The sequence below is a fragment of the Oryzias latipes genome, chromosome 12 (genome assembly GCF_053564925.1).
Source record: "Oryzias latipes strain Hd-rR chromosome 12, Olatipes_Hd-rR_3.1".
In the NCBI taxonomy this organism is placed as follows: Eukaryota; Metazoa; Chordata; class Actinopteri; order Beloniformes; family Adrianichthyidae; genus Oryzias; species Oryzias latipes.
In genome coordinates, this window is record NC_136248.1 from 29517202 (window position 1) to 29534185 (window position 16984).

A 16984-nucleotide genomic window follows, 5' to 3' on the forward strand; every position below is an offset into this window, starting at 1 on the left:
TAGAGAGGGTTGCGTCAGGAAGGGCATCCGGCGTAAAAAATTGCCAAAATAACCATGCGAATCATCCACTTTTTAGGCTTTTAAGCTGTTTAAAAATGTGTTTTCAAACGAGACCAGCTTGAATATTAAAGAAAAGTAAGCAAAATGCCCTGTAATTGAATATTAATAGTATTTGCGCTCTGAAAAGCGATTTGTTTTGTCATTTCGGGGGGCATCGAGTTCCCTTTTCCAGCGTTGCTGGAACGCCGTCAAAAAGGTCCGCGTCAGGCTTCCGTAGTTCAGTCACGTGAACGCATTTCTGTTTGTCATGACTGAAACGTAAACAAACAGACGATGTAGCTTAATATTCTGCGGTTTAACGTCGTTGCTTTCTGTTTATCGAGGTACTACGTGGATGGGGAAGGTTGTTCTGTGTCAGAATCCTCCATAAAGGTCAGAAACATCGCGTCGATCGAGAAATCGTCAGTTTTTGGTGCAGCGCGTAAACCAAAACTGGACGTTTCCGCTCACAAAATCAAGCAGATTCCTGGTTTTTGGTTGTTTTCTGGGTCTAAAGTATCAAATCATGCTTCGGTGGTTTCTGGGAGGCCGAGAAGCGCAGAGCTCAGTGGAAGTAAGTTCGCTGCTTTTTTTAAATTATTTTTTTACACAGAATCGACATTTTCCAACCAAACCTTCAAATTAAACCTCCGTCTAACCGGAAATGCCCTCACAACAAACGCAGAGTGTCAAAATAAAAGGACAAAGCGAATTTCTTTCTTATTAAGTCGTCTTTCGTTTCCTTCAGAAATAAACATCCAAGATGAGTGAAGTTTGCAGAGAAGATTTAGAAAAAGGCGTCAGATCTGCTGCCAATGTCCGGTTCTTCACACTCTGATGGTGGAGATTTGTGACAAAGAAAACACAAATTGGATCTTCTTTTCTCTCCCTTTTGTGTGTGTGTGTGTGTGTATGTGTTTAATTGCATTATGTTAATGAAACATAAAGAAAGATTGTGGCATTTGTAAAATGTGAACATAAACTTGTTTGTGGTCAAATCTGGTCGCCTTAAACCGAACTGTTCCTCTTTTTCCAGACATTCAGTGACCTCCATGTGTTTGTTTCCACATTTGGTGTAAAAAAAAAAAAAATCTTGCATTTTTTAAATGTATATATAAACTTGCTGGTGGAACAGATGAACTGACTCCTATGCCCCCCCGCCCTCCCTCCTGGGTGTTGCAGAGAAGCGGCGTGCTGAGCATCGGAGAGGAACAGCCCAGAAACTGCTTCACTGAGCTGCAGGTGCTCAAAGGACATTTTGACATCGTTCGATTTCTGGTGCAGATTGATGACTTCAGGTAAGCAGACAGACCCCCCCCCCCCCCCCCATAACACCCCCCAGCTGGCCTCCATCCCCTTGTGATTGACAGGAGATCCTCACCTACAGCAGACCTACAGAGCATGACAGGAGGCCCATCATGGGCTCTGTTTGATGCCGCACAGCCTTTAACGGCCCCCCTCCCCGCGTAAGGAAAGGCTGAGCACCTGCTCTCCTCTGGCGAGTGCCCAGATGGCCATTTATGTGTGCGGGGGCTGCTTCACGCCTGGCCTCCCCCGGTAATAACCCCCCTCCTCGGGGTCTTGTCCTCGTTGCTCGCAGGTCCGCAGTCGGGGGGCAAAGGCCAGAAAATTCCCTCCAGATTGCTTCTGGAGTCCACGGATGCATCCTGTGGTTCCATTTCATCCGCTCGTCCTGCATGTTTATTCTGCGGCGGGAGGGGCGAGCCATGGGGGCGGTTGGAGCCCCCACCCTGCTGTTTTTGAGCGACACGATTCTACCTGTCAGCTGATGTTCCTGATGTGTGTTCCAGGTGTGCGTCTGCGGGGGATGACGGTCTGGTCTTCGTCTGGAACATCGAGGTAAGACGCCGCCGGACATCGGATCTAAAAAAACAAACAAAAAAAACCCGCTTCCCAATCATTGACCACTTTGATGGCGCTCTCAGACCGGCGAAAGGCTGCAGGAGCTGAGAGGCCACACCCAGCAAATCACCGCCATTATCACCTTCGCCTGTGAGGCCGCCGCCCACACGGGGCTCATCACCGCCTCCTCTGACCGCAGCGTCAGCGTATCCTGAACCACAACAAAACTTTCAGATGGTCGCTCAGAACTTCCTGTTGTCCTTATCCGAACCGCCAGCTGTGGGATCCAGACTCCGGAAACAGAGTCCAGACGGTGTCGGACCTGCAGTCCTCGGTGAAGGTGACCAAAACCTCTGAGGCTCTTTCAGTTAGCAGAGACACAAACCATGATTCTTACACCTCCATCCTTTAAAGACGATCCATGATTTCCATTGTTTCTGTGCGGTTTCAGGGTTCTTGCATAAAATTTAGGTTTGTTTGACTCACATCTGGAATTTAGATCAACTCTTAACAGAACCGTTTGGTCCAGTGTCTGACAGAACTAAACCCAACGAGAGACGCAAAATCCCAGCTCCGTCTTTAGAACACAACACTATTTATGGTTTTATCCATCCATCCATCCATCCATCCATCCTCCGGCCTGTTCCATTTATTTCACTTTTGACAGCAGCACATAGAAGTTACTTTCAAAATAAAATACATCCTGTCAAAAAAATCCTCCTTAATTAACTTGATAATATTTTAGACTTCAGAAATTTGACATAAAAACCGTTTGGTTGCGTTTTCTGGGTGAAGATCACTAAAAATACATTTTTGCTGAAGCTCCACTTGGACGGCCGGTCTTTTTTTTGTGTGTTCCTTGATTCCCTCATTCCGTGTTGGAATGTTCTAATTAAAAGGTTTTACTCTGAAGGTTGTTCTGAAGTTCTGAAGCGAGCTGGAAGAAGCTAATTGTCTCCTTTTGATTGCAGATGAAGGTTAATTGCAGCGTGTAGAAGCTAATTAGCTTTGATTTCTCAGCTTCAGTGGAGCTTCATGTTTGTGGAAGCGTGTGTGTGTAGGTCGGAACCCGCTGCTGACGTGTGCGTGTCTGTGTGTGTCAGTGTCTGCTGGGGCTGGAGCGTCTGTGCTTGTGGGTGTCCGGCGGGGAGGAGTTGTGTGTTTGGAGCAAAGACTTCCAGCTGCGGTGCCTCCAACAGACACACGGCGACAGCGGTGAGAACGCAGATTTTGTGCCATCGTTGCTGAGCCCCCCACCCCCCCACCCCCTACAGCCGTTGAACGTTTGTGTTTTTTCAGGAGTAACCACTCTGATCGAGCTGCCCAAGAACCACCTGGCAGCGGCGGTGGACAGAGAGATCGGTAAAAGAACCGGATTGGTTTTGTCGCCACTCCGCGTGAGAAACGTCGATAAGGAATTTCTCCTCATTTCTCTGCAGTCATCTACAGGCTAACGTTTTCCGACGACTCTGACGTGTCGCTCACAAAGATCCGCTGTCTGTCGGACCACCGAGACCAGATCAGAGCTCTCATCAATGTCAATGGTGAGTCTGTCTCAGAAGCTTTAGAGGCTTCGGAAGCTTTAGAGGCTTCGGAAGCTTTAGAGGCTTCGGAAGCTTTAGAGGCTTCGGAAGCTTTGGAGGCTTCAGAAGCTTTGGAGGCCTCGGAAGCTTTAGAGGCCCCGGAAACTATAGAGGCTTCAGAAGCTTTAGAGGCCTCGGAAGCTTTAGAGGCTTCAGAAGCTTTGGAGGCCTCGGAAGCTTTAGAGGCCCCGGAAACTATAGAGGCTTCGGAAGCTTTAGAGGGTTCGGAAGCTTTAGAGGCTTCGGGAAGCTTTAGAGGCCTCAGAAGCTTTAGAGGCTTCGGAAGCTTTAGAGGCCTCGGAAGCTTTAGAGGCTTCGGAAGCTTTAGAGGCCTCAGAAGCTTTAGAGGCCTCGGAAGCTTTAGAGGCTTCGGAAGCTTTAGAGGGTTCGGAAGCTTTAGAGGCTTCGGGAAGCTTTAGAGGCCTCAGAAGCTTTAGAGGCTTCGGAAGCTTTAGAGGCCTCGGAAGCTTTAGAGGCTTCGGAAGCTTTAGAGGGTTCGGAAGCTTTAGAGGCTTCGGAAGCTTTAGAGGCCTCGGAAGCTTTAGAGGCTTCGGAAGCTTTAGAGGCTTCGGAAGCTTTAGAGGCCTCGGAAGCTTTAGAGGCCTCGGAAGCTTTAGAGGCTTCGGAAGCTTTAGAGGGTTCGGAAGCTTTAGAGGCTTCGGGAAGCTTTAGAGGCCTCGGAAGCTTTAGAGGCTTCGGAAGCTTTAGAGGCCTCGGAAGCTTTAGAGGCTTCGGAAGCTTTAGAGGGTTCGGAAGCTTTAGAGGCTTCGGAAGCTTTAGAGGCCTCGGAAGCTTTAGAGGCTTCGGAAGCTTTAGAGGCCTCAGAAGCTTTAGAGGCCTCGGAAGCTTTAGAGGCTTCGGAAGCTTTAGAGGGTTCGGAAGCTTTAGAGGCTTCGGGAAGCTTTAGAGGCCTCAGAAGCTTTAGAGGCTTCGGAAGCTTTAGAGGCCTCGGAAGCTTTAGAGGCTTCGGAAGCTTTAGAGGGTTCGGAAGCTTTAGAGGCCTCGGAAGCTTTAGAGGCTTCGGAAGCTTTAGAGGCTTCGGAAGCTTTAGAGGCTTCGGAAGCTTTAGAGGCCTCGGAAGCTTTAGAAGCCTCGGATCCTTTAGAGGGTTCAGTGGCATCGGAAGCTTTAGAGCAGGGGTCTCAAACTCGCGGCCCGTGGGCTATTTGCAGCCCTCAAGATGATATTTTGCGGCCCCCGCCTTAATAAGAAAATTTAATGTCAATGCGTCCCGCCAGTTTGTATGAATGACACTTTTTCAGTGTTGTGCACGGATCTGACGAACCAACCAATCACAGTGGGGTATATGACTCTTGGGGGCGTGACAACGACTGGGCTTGAAAGCAGGACCACACTAAGGAGTTCCTTACTTTTCTTTTTAGAACGTTTTTATTCGCTCGTAATTTTCTAAATACATGCAGTCAGTGCTGAACTTTTTTCTTTTTTTTTCCTCACGGACCCGGAGGAGGGTTAAGGATATGGTTACGGTTTAGTTTAGTTTAGTTTTTGTTTAGACGTAAACAAACTCACAAAAACACACAGACAGACATGCACTCAAAAAGCAAAAAGAAGACGGTCAGAGATGGACAAAAACACACACACATGCACACACATATGTGTGTTTGCACTGATGCGCACACACAGACATACACGTGTACACAAAACACACGCACTTGTACATTTTTGCACACACCAACCACAAAAAACATACACACCCCCTTGCACACAAACACAGACACGCACTCATAGACATGCGAAATCAGAGATAGAGACTCACAAAAATCACAAAGACACAAAAACACACAAACGTATCCATGCTCACACAAAACTTTCACAAACCCCAACGCACATACAAACACTCACAAAACACAGACACACAACAAGCAGAGAAACCACAGGATTCTCCTAAAATCCTCCTAAGGATCTGAGCTCTAGTGACACATTTTGAACAAAACTTTATTTAAAAGTTGAATAAAATCATTTCATTCTTTTCTTCCTCCTGACTTCTGGGTTCCTGCTCCTCAGACCGCCTCTTCGCCAGCGGCTCCCACGCCGGCGAGTTGATCTTGTGGGACGCGGTTGATTGGAACGCCCTGAAGTACCAGCACATCCTGTGGGAGGAGTCACAAACGGGCGTCCAGAGCGAGAGCCGGCTGAAAGCTCTGCGGCCCAGCGAGATGTCCATCCAGCACCTGACCACCAACGGACAGGTGAGTGTGGACACGAACAAGCGTTCCGTCCTCGCGGCGTCCGTGACAGCGTCCGTGTGTTTGCAGCTGATCCTGGCGGCGGTGGGCAGCGGCCTGTACGTGTACGACCTGCAGAGCCAATCAGTGGCGGCCTACAGGAAAGCCGCGCACGACTCCAACGTGCTGCACACCATGCTGCTGTCTGACAGGTGAGGCTTTCCCACAATCCTCTCTGTCCGTGCGCTCCAGCTCCCTGCCAGGAAACCAACTCAAGCCCGCCGCTGTTCTGATTTGAGGCGAGGAGCCACTTCCTGTGACCTCGGCAGCCGTGATGGTCACTTTTAGCACATTTGCTTAGAACTCAAATGGAAGCCTGGAGGAAATTCAGCAAAACAAGCCAGCTTTTTATGATCAGATGCTTCCTTGTTGAGTGGTTTTTTTCCCCTGTAAATCCGTCCTGCAGCGTGCCAGGATGCTGGTTAACCGGCACAAATGCGTTTGACAGTTTAATTGGTGCCGCGAGATCAGGATTTATGATCTTTTTTCTGACGAAAACACGCCATTGGAGCTTTTTGAACCCTCGCCAAAATGCATTGATGTTTTCTGATGATTACAGAGTAGAAAGTGGTGTAAAGAAGACCGCCACAAGAGGGCAGCACTGCACCGCACTGCTATTGTAAAAGTATTTCAGAAAATTGACTTGAGGAGCGTCACAAGACCAACTTTAAAGAACATTTCTGTCAATTTAAAGATGCGCTAACTGTTTAGTGTTCTAGTTTTACCTCAAGGAACTAGGATAAATCTTTTTTCTACGGTTTTTACTCCTACCTGGCAGACCTGATGCACATTTGTTTCAGGACAGAACTGAAAGCAGACGCAACTTTCAAGAAAAAAAATGTCAAATTGATCTTATTGATTAAAACATTCTTCATCCTGTAGGATCCTAACGTGAATTTAAACAACAGAAAGAATCAGCGGAAACATTTCTCCTTTATTATCTAAAATTCTCTACTTTTTTTCTGGTTGTCCTTGTAGCATAAAAGTTAATAAATATACAGGAATAAAGTTGTAAAATTATGAGGAAAAAAGTCAAAAAAAAAATCTGTACAATTATGAAAACTTTTACGGCAATATAGTTGTTAAATGATTAAAAAAAGTCAAAATTTAACAAGAATAAAGTTGTAAAATTCTGCGTAAAAAATCTATAATTTAGGAGATTAAAAAGTCGTAAATTTATGCTTTAAGTTACTTTGTAGACGAATCTGCCGAGTATGCTTTACTTTTGGTGAAAATAAACACATTTATCTTTAGGAAATCACAATTTTATCCTCATGACTTTTTCCTTGTAGATTTTGTAACTTTCTCATAATTTAAGACTTTATTCTGGTAAAAGATTGACTTCTTTCTCATAATTTTACTACTTTTTATCATTTATTTTTCTTCTTTCATTTTTTTCCTTTTATTTCTTACTCTGAGTCAGTATCTCATTTTGAGACTTTTTTTTTTTCAGCAACAGCAATGCAAACCCGCCTGTGACATCAGCTGCATTCGAAGTGTTTTTGTTGTTGTTTACAAATTTCTTCCTATTTACACAAATCATTTTTACTTTTTCCTAAAAAAGTTAAATATTTATGGGATTTTCACAGAAAAAACAAACAAAATTCTTTTACTTCTTTCTTTAAGATGAAGTCATTCGAGAAAATGACTATAAAATGTAAATAAAGGTGAGTTGGTGCTGAAGAAATGATACCAAAAGCAAAGTGAACAGAAATTGACGTTAACATCCAATAATAACCTGAACTCGTAAGGGTTAAATATGAAAAATGTATTTTATTATTTTATTTAAAAACAAAACAAAAACAGGACTTTGATCCTAAAAAAACAGACTAAATACAGACTTTTTTTAAAATGTCCATGAATTTTTCTTAGACAATAAAATCATCAGTCAATGCCATCTATTCCTAACTATCTATCTATTCCTGACTAAGCCTCCAAGAGGCTCCTTTTTTAACAAAATAAAAGCTGAAAGCATTTATTTTCTCTCATCTGTCACTTTTACTGGAAAAGGTTTTGTTTTTCTAAACATGAAAAGTCGTTTGGCTGCTTCCTGCTTTGACCTCCTGACCTTTTCTGTTCCAGCGAGTTGATGTCGTGCTCTGAGGACGGCAGTGTGAGGATGTGGGAGATCCAGGACTTACCTTTACCTGCCGAGCCCGCCTCTGCAGGTGAGCTCCGCCCTCCATAGAAAAGAGCCGAGTGGTAAACGGTTCGCTATCCAGGATGAAATCTTCTGAGGATCTAGATTTCACATCCATGTTAGTACTAAGAATCACCAAAGCAGTGAATTGATTTCCGGTTCTTTAAGCTGATCCAGACTTATTGACTGAACATTTCAACAAATAAATGCTTTAAATTCTCCTTGAACAATCTATTGTTCAAATTTTCAGCTGCTTTACATCGTCAAAAGCGCTGAAGGTTGGATTTGTTCTCGTTTATAAACGAAATTAAGAAATCAACAACTCATAAAAATTTCTGGATTTTTTGACGTTTTACTCTGAATTCTTTTTAAAAATCCCAGAAAGAGTCAGAATTGAATCTCTCTGCCGCCTGGATTAACCCTTGTGCTATCTTAGATCAGTGTTTTTCAACCAGTGTGCCGTGGGAAATTCCCCTCATTTACTGATCTAAAAACATTTCCCATCTCCAGGATATCAGCTCTGTGTTCATCCAAACAGGCCCTGATAAAACACTGAGTAGTTAGGAAGATGAAAGATCATAAAATACTTTTTTCTTTGTGTTCATTTGATTAAATTAAAGACATTTTGATAAGAATGACGGTACCGCGATTTAATCCCGCCCCTTTAACTGTCTCCACCAATCATTCTTGGAGGCTTAATCACACGTCATCAGTCTGACCAATCAGAAGTGGTTAAAGTCTTCACTTCCTTGTTCTGATTCTGCTCATAAAATCTCAGTTCCAACAAAAATACCAGCTAAAGCTCGTCTTTAGCGGTGTAGCTTCCCACAGAATCTGGTGTCAGACCGTGGAACAAGTGAACCAGAAACAATGAAGCTCAGAGAAACGATCTCTGGCTGTTTTTACACTACATCTCCCATGATGCACTGGGTTAAAGTGACAGCGTCTCAGCGCACAATGAGTCTTCGTGTTTAACGTCTTGAAACAACAACGAACACACAACAGTTTTTAAATCTTCTAATTTAAATTACATCTTTTAGAAGAAAAAAACGCAGCTTCCATCTTTTTCTGACACAATTATCACAAAAATGCATGTGAGATTGTGGAGGGACTGTACATCAATACAGACTATGAGTTTCTCCTTTCTTTTAATTTTTGGATGCTGGTGTGCCGCGGGATTTTTGTCAAGGAGAAAGTGTCCCTTGGCTCTAAAAAGGTTGAAAAACACTGATCCAGATGACCCCCCCCTTCCATTGACGTGTTCTCCCCACCATGACAAAGGTGGAATAAAGGTGGAAAGATTTCATGTAATCCATGGACACCAGTGAAGATCACAAATCATTGAAGAAAAAAGGTTCAGAGCACTGTCTAGTGGGTCTAGATGACCCAACTCCCAATGTTAAAGTGCCTAGGATAGCACAAGGGTTAAAGACGATCAATTACCATAGTTATACAAAATGAAATGATCTTTATTGACACAGGAAACAGACATATTTTAAGGGTTATTGTTTCCTAAGAAGGTTCGAGGCTCTTAGGTAAGCTTGACTTCTAACCCTTAAGATTCCGCTTTTTTACATCTCGCTGTTTGGGATCTGGCCTCAGGCTTCTTCGGGAATTGGACGTTTGGCCGCTCCAGCAAACAGTCCGCTCCTCCGTCCAAGAAGGCGACGGACTTCCCCAACACGCGGAAACTGGAGCTGATCGGAGATCTGATCGGACACTCGGGAGCCGTCCAGGTAGGAGGCCCGCTCCCTCCGAATACCGCTCCGCCTTTCGCGCCATGCTCCTGAACGCGTCCCTCCCTCAGATGTTCGTTGGCTTTGGCGAGGACGGCCTGGTGACGTGCTCCGCTGACCACCTGCTGATTCTGTGGAAGAACGGCGAGAGGCAGTCACGGCTGCGCAGCCAAGCGCTCTTCCAGAAGCTGGAGGAGAACGGCGGACTGTGACGGCTTTCAGGCGCCGGAATCTGGACGGTCTGTTACGTTCTACAACGTCTACCTGTTGGCTGAGACGTCGCCATCAAACTGGTTATTTTAGCGCCGTGTTTGAAATGTTTTTTGGTCAAATCATTTCCTGTTTTGCTGTAACAGATGATCAGATTTGCACTAAAGTTCCTTGATGCCGATAATATTTATGAAGGAATAAAAAATGTGGATTTTATTTTTGGTTTTACGTGGTGAAACTGTTCCTAAAATAAATCATGACTTATCTTGAATGGATGAAATCCTTTAGAATCCTCAGAGAAGTGAACTTTTCCTGTAAAAAACGGCTCCTCAGCATTCCTCCAAGCTCTGAAGTTTGCTTGGACCAAAGGAAAAGTGTGGAAAACAGAAAAAAAAAGCCTAAAGCTAAACATTGAAGATAAGTAACCCTTGTGCTATCCTAGGCACGTTAACATTGGGAGTTGGGTCATCTAGACCCACTAGACAGTGCTCTGAACCCTTTTTTCTTCAATGATTTGTGATCTTCACTGGTGTCCACATGAAATCTTTCCACCTTTATCCACCTTTGTCATGGTGGGGAGAACACGTCAAATTAAGGGTGGGGTCATCTAAGATAGCACAAGGGTTAAAGCAGAAGATTCATATTAACCCCAAAGTCCACGGTACTAAGTATGGGCTACTAAGTCTATGCTACTAATTCTACGGTACTAAGTCTACGGTACTAAGTCTGGGCTACTAAGTCTGGGGTCGTGGCTAGTCCTTTAGAGGTCAGGGCGTGGTGAGGCACTTAAGACGTAGCCTCAATTTAGATTATCAGCAGAAATAAGCGGCTTCATTGAAGAACATTGTTAGTACCATGTTCTTCATTGTTCAGGCGCTTAATTTGAAAACTCTCAATGCTGCCATCTAGTGTTCGGAGGCTTCATTACAAAAACAAAACTTCAGCATCGAGTCAAATTTCCCATAAAAAATGGTGATACTGAACACGCGTCATATTTCAAACTGCTTTAATCGTCTCACGATACATTTTCGTGTTGAACAGAAAACATTAAAAGACACCGCAGAGATACGAACATTTTAGGTGACGGCGGTTTAAAGCTTTTACACGTACAATGCATTCTAACCACCTCCATAAAAATCCCGTGATTGTTTTGTGGCTGTCGTCACGTTGACGCCACCCTCCTGGCGGCGGTCCCACTTTGTCCACAGAGGAGGCAGAGTTCAGCTCCTCGTCAGGAGAAAACTTGGCGGCACAAAAATATCCTCTGGAGATGGTTTGAAGCAGCCGCGGTGAAACACATTTCAAGTTATGGTTACCAAATGAAAGGAAAGGAAAATGAAGCTTTTGGGAAGCAGCAGGTAAAAACAGCAAAGCTGGAACAGAATCAGCAGGTAGCTTACAGTGCAACCACGGCGACGGAGCGACAGCATTAAGGCGTTTCTTCAGACCTTCGTTGTCAGTAAAGTGACTACAGAGCTGGAAACACAGAGCCGGGATGCCAGCGTGAGCCTCAACCCCAGATTCTCAAACACTTATGGCTTTTTTTCAATAACGATACAGAAGAACGGATGAATGAATAATTGAATAAGGCACCGGTAACGAGAGCTCTCTGTGCCTTTGGTTTACTCTGCTTCACTTAGGATGATTTTTTATGGGTTTCTATCGATTCCACCACCAAACATCCTCCTGTTGCTTCCTTTTAGTGGTTTTCAGCTGAAAAATGACCTGAGAAATGCCCCGACGCTAATGTTCCTCCGCGTAGACCCACTCCGATGAAAACCTTTGTGGCAGTTTTACGATGATTGAGAACAAATATTAGGAAAATGAATCTTAAAATATCATTTTCGAGTATTTATGTCATCAAATGGTTGTAAAATCAGGATGCTGGTTGACGTAGAAACGTCGAAAAAAAAAAGCCACAGGGTCCATGCTCCGGCCCTGATGCATCAGAGAGCATAAGCTAGCGGGAGTGTGTGTAAACAGAGAGCTCTCAGCAACGGGGAGGAAAACAACTACAATTTTCTGATCTCGAAGGAAGATATATTTGAGAAAACTACCGGATTCTGTTCACCACATCGGTCTATCTTGACGTGTCACATGACTTGAAGCTGCTGCTCGGACCGCCAAAGTAAAAGCCCAGAAATAAAAAGCTGACTAACGAGCATAAAACTGTGGACAAGGGAGAAAATAATCAGTGAGGAAACCGAAGAAGAATAATGTGTCTCTTTGTATTTTGCTTTATTTATCCGTCACACCTTGAAAGTGGGACGTGGCTGAAGTTAGCGTCCGGTTGTTAGCTTCCACTTTGGAAAAATCTTCATCGCAAAGTCTAAGTTTGAACCGGCCGCACATATTTAGCAGAGAATGAAGATTCAATCAAATGCAGTCGTTTCTCAATTTGTGTCAACTTGTAAAAAGGGACATTTATGATTTTTTAGCACAGAAAATGTAAAAAAATTATAGGTTTTACAAAAAAAATCCTCGTGACCTGAAAGACGACGTGAGTCTGGGTTACTCAGTCCTATAACGGCATTCTGTGAAAAAAACTGTCCTGTGGCTTTTTTTATGAATGTTTTCTTCTATAAATCAACTACTTTGTTTCATTAAATCTTAGTCATGTGAGAAAATCGAATGTTTTCAGATTTTGTTTTAAGTGTTAGACACTTTAGACGATCGGAGTGGGTCTTTCCTGCCACTAGGGGGCAGACACGCTGCACCAACCCCATCATCATCAGTGGGTGTGTTTGGTGTGGAATTGCAGGGGGGGCCGGGCAGGGTTTGCCTTCACAGGAACACTGACTCTGGATCCGAGGCCCCAAACGCCACAGAAGGAGCTTCTACAGTTCGTGTCACAGCTAGGAAATGTGGTCTAACTAAAATACAGTGCGTCTCTACTCGTTCGTTGTCGTCATCCGCTGCTTTCACTAAAGAGAAGAAGGTCTTTTTCTTTTTTTTTTAGCTTCGCTACCACAAAACAGCTGATTCCTCAACGTCCAGCCCTTTGTGTTTTATTGTGAATCTGATCAGAACCTGGTCCCAGAAGCACATCCATGGGTCTTGGAGACAAAAGAGAAACGGAAAAGAGGAGTTGATCCTTCTGAGCACCGTCACAAGTTCGTGATTAGAAACCAGTCAGACTTGGTCTGTCCTCCGCCACGTGACACACAAAGGGAGGGGGAAAGCGAACGCAGGGGGGGGTTCCAGGCGTCTGGATCGGCTAAAGTGCGGCTTTGTGGCGAGGTGCATCGTATGGTACAGATTGTCAGGCGAGCTGTTGGACCTGCAGTTCACGGAGGTGCTACAGAGAGGGGGGGTGGGTGGGGGGTTGACGAGCCCCCCCCCCCTCAACAGCCAGGAGACGGTTCAGAGCGCCATCATGACCACGCCGGGGACCCTCCTGCAGGTCAGGACGGAGGCGGGGGCCGCAGGCTCTTACACCTCCCCTCGTCCAGAGTCTTCCAGTACTTGTAGTTCTCCGACAGGTGCTCCATCAGGATGGGGAGGCCGGCGAAGGCTGCAGGAACACAGACACTTAGGGGGGGAGAGAACAGCACCCCCACCCCCCTCCAACAAGGCGCCGCTTTGTGTTTTTTAACGTAAACACTTGGCTGTAACACTGCATTGATTCTCTCTTTCACAGGAGTCTTTGGAGGCTCTTTGGTAATTGTTTCTATGTATTTTTTATTTTTGACACGATTTGAATCTTTTGAAATCGGTTTGTTGGAGACTCAGATCCACAAATATAAAAACATTCGCTAAATAACTTAATGTTAACTTCCTGTAATGAGTTCGCTAGTAAGAGATGCAAAAAAAATTATGGACGATTTTAAAATCTGACAGAAGTTTAGGATTTGTATTGACTGAAAAAAATAATGTAAAAAAATGTAAAAATAAATACATTTTAAAAACTAACCATCTTGTCATCGTTGTGTTTTTTTAAATGAACCTATATTAATAATTTTTTTATCCTGTTTGAACACAAGTGTATTAATTGTGTGTACAAAAATAAAAATAAGAGTCACATTTTTGAGATCATTGGAAATCTGTAGGATCCCATTAAACACTTTAATCTAACAAACTGAAGGTAAAAAAGTAATTTTACAGACAATCTGTCAATTCTTTCCATACAGAAAAGACCTAAATCTCATTGAGCGTCACTATTTTCAATAAAAAGATCTGGTTGAGTGTAGAGTACTGAGGTTGACCAGCAGAGGGCGACTCTGAGACAGAAATGAATCCAAACAGTTGAGAGAAGCATAAATAGACACACCTACCCAGTTTAAATGTTTATTCAAAATAGATTTAGATTAAACATTGATACTCTGTAGTTTTTGCTGCAATTCCCCTGAAACAGTCATCCATCTTTTCTGGTAAGATGGATTGTAAGTGTTTTGGCAGAAGATTTGTGATTTTATTGATGACTAAATTTCTGGAAAAATGTCTCGTTGGGTCTAATCTCAAAGACGATACAAAAGGACTCTGGTTTACTTTTAAATCTTTTGCTCATTTTGGCCAAATTTCCTATTGGCAAATGTAAATTCTCTGGTTGAAAACCTTGTTTTTTTTGTCTTCTTTCCTGAGTTAAATCTGTATATTAATAGTATTTGTAATTCTGAGAAGCAAAAAAACAATCAAAACCTCGTCTGTATGAAACGTTCAACATTTTCTAACATTTCTAACCCTAATGGCAGAATTTGCAGTTTATTTAAAAAAAACACACATCTGCTGTCATCCTTCAGTGTGTGGTTGTGTCTGTGTGTGTGGAAGTGTGCATTTGTGTGTCTCTGTGCGTTTGTGTGCACCTGTGTGTGTGTGTGTGTGTGTGTGTGTGAAAAGCACACAGACAGAAACAGACACACACACTAAAAAGCACACAAACGCACACAGACACACAAACGCACACAGACACAGAAAAGCACACTGACAAGCACACAAACACGCACACTTTTGTGAGTGTCTGTGTCTGTGTGCGTTTGTGTGTGTCTCTGTGTGTGTCTGTGTCTGTCTGTGTGTGTTTGTGTGTGTCTGTGTGCGTTTGTGTGTGTCTGTTTTTCTCTGTGTGTGTCTGTCTGTGTGCGTTTGTGTGTGTCAGTGTCCTTTTGTGTGTGTTTGTGTCTGTGCGTGTCTTTGTGTGTTTGTATGTGTCTGTGTGTCTTTGTGTCTGTGTGTGTCTCTGTTCGTTTGTGTGTCTGTGTGTGTTTGTATGTGTCTGTGTGCTTTTGTGTGTGTCTTTGTGTGTCTCTGTGTGTCTCTGTTCGTTTGTGTGTCTGTGTGCGTTTGTGTGTGTCTGTGTGCTTTTGTGTGTGTCTTTGCGTTTGTGTACACGGAGCAGTGTTGCACCAACATTAAAGGGGTTGAAAGGTCGTCACACACAGTGAACGGTGCTCCCAGCGTTTGACCCCCCCAACCGGCGTTATTTGTGCCCCTGTTTCCAGTCTGTAAATACCCCCCCCCCCCCCCAATAACGACCCTACCGTGTTGATGAGTTACATTGTGTGTGTGCTCAACCCCCCCCATCCTCATCTTCCCCATCATAATTTTCCCAACCCCCCCCTCCGTCCCGCTGGTGTTTGGGATATTTCCGTGACATCAGAGCGGCGCTGACAGTAAACAAGTTTCCTCCTGGGGAGTCGATGCTGAGAGGATTCAGTGGGAATGAAGAGGCAGGACCCCCCCTCCCCCTATTTCCTGTCTGACTCTTCCTCTTCCTGTCAACTCCACCGTCAAACAAAAACAGCAAAGCGTCGTACAAACGGTTTCTGTTTTCCTCATCAGTCTGTCCTCTAGTTCTGCTCCCAAAACCGGGAAACTTTTCCAAAAACGTCTCGACACGTTTGTCTCTAAATATTTCAAATTCTGTCTCAAACGCTTCTCAATTCAGTTTCTGAGATTCAGAAACGTAAAAATGCGAGTTTTAGAACCTATATCCTAAGAACCGGAGAAACGTAGCAAAAACTTCTTTCTACTGTCTGTCCAGCAATCAATCAAACTCTGCGTGAAAATCAGACTGAATGTGATTCAATGTGACTCGAACAAATACGTCTATTTATCATCTCTGTCATTTTTGATTATTTTCTAATCAACGTATTCCTATAATAGGCTTCATAAAACTGTTTTGTCCACTTTTATTGCCTTATTTCTTTATTTCCAATCAAATCAAACTAAATCAAATACTGCGTTAGGATTTCTCTGAACTTGTGACTGTGGATTCTAAAGTCCTCTTACCATCCAGGGCATCGAACATGTCGGTGATGAAGTAGTCCATGAAGGAGATCTGGGACTTGGGCACGCTGCAGGTGTTCCTGTCGAACACGGGCATCACCACGGGCAGCCCCAGCCGCTTCTCCTCATCCGTCTGCAGCCGCGCACAGAGAACAGTGAGCGTCCGAGGGGACGCGGAAACCCAACGCCGCTAAAACATCCCTTCACCTGAGCAAAGTACTCCTCGGAGATCCGGCCCGCCCACTCGATGCACAGCTCCAGCGGCCGGCAGGGGTTGGCCACGTCCGCACACTTGATCAGCATCCTCTTTATCAGCAGGCGGTTCTCCGCAGAGTTCCTGAAGTTGGTTTGACTCTCCGACTCGCTGTTCCCGCTCTGTTGGAAACGCCAGGCAGAAAAATGTTGTCGTTTTTATAGAAAACCTGAAAAAAGCTTCAGCGGTGCAGACATTAAAAAAAAAATTAAGCTACTTATTAAATGCTCTATTAGCTAAAAGACATGAAAGCAGCACTAAAAAAGCCTGAAAATCTGTAAAACAGTTCAGGATAAAAGCGAAACAAATAAAAAACTGAATGAAAGTAAACAGCAAATGCTAAAAATTAACAACATTCACAAAATAAATATTTTTAAAATTTAGTAATAACAATTAAACAACGCATCATTTTCCCAAGACAAATAAAAAATAAAATATTGACCAAAATAAAAGAGTTACAGTCAAAAAAGTATAACTACTTTACATAAGTATAACGTAATTCATCATTGTCATGTGATTTATTGATCCTTAATCATACGGAATGACCTGAAACTGCGTTTGTAAGGCATTGATAACAGATTATTATGTTATGAACCGGATAATGATAAATCATGTAATAAAATGGTTACGGTAGAACAGTAGTGGGATTATTTAATCTTTCCACTCCCTATCAAGCAATATTTAATTTACTA

At 43.8% G+C, this 16984-nt stretch overlaps 2 protein-coding genes across 5 annotated transcripts in view; one reads left to right on the plus strand and one right to left on the minus strand.

Annotated features, from left to right (window-relative positions):
* Window positions 1–275: 275 nt before the first annotated feature.
* On the plus strand, window positions 276–10088 carry wdr41 (WD repeat domain 41). Its single transcript, XM_023960517.2, has 13 exons — window positions 276–613; window positions 1222–1337; window positions 1851–1899; window positions 1986–2108; window positions 2180–2242; window positions 3006–3117; window positions 3202–3264; window positions 3342–3446; window positions 5511–5695; window positions 5762–5883; window positions 7814–7899; window positions 9474–9607; window positions 9679–10088. The coding sequence occupies exons 1-13, from the start codon at window positions 566–568 to the stop codon at window positions 9817–9819; spliced, it is 1347 nt and encodes a 448-aa protein (XP_023816285.1). The 5' UTR covers window positions 276–565; the 3' UTR covers window positions 9820–10088.
* Window positions 10089–10806: 718 nt separating this feature from the next.
* The window catches only part of pde8b (phosphodiesterase 8B), a 57322-nt gene continuing 51144 nt past the window's right edge, over window positions 10807–16984 (minus strand). For all 4 annotated transcript variants that reach the window (XM_020707479.3, XM_011481456.4, XM_011481455.4 and 1 more), the window contains exons 20-22: window positions 16247–16414; window positions 16043–16172; window positions 10807–13331 (exon numbers count right to left, since the gene is read on the minus strand). In XM_020707479.3, the coding sequence (XP_020563138.1) occupies window positions 13222–13331; window positions 16043–16172; window positions 16247–16414 (408 nt within the window). In that variant the 3' untranslated portion in view covers window positions 10807–13221. The remainder of the gene's footprint in view (window positions 13332–16042; window positions 16173–16246; window positions 16415–16984) is intronic.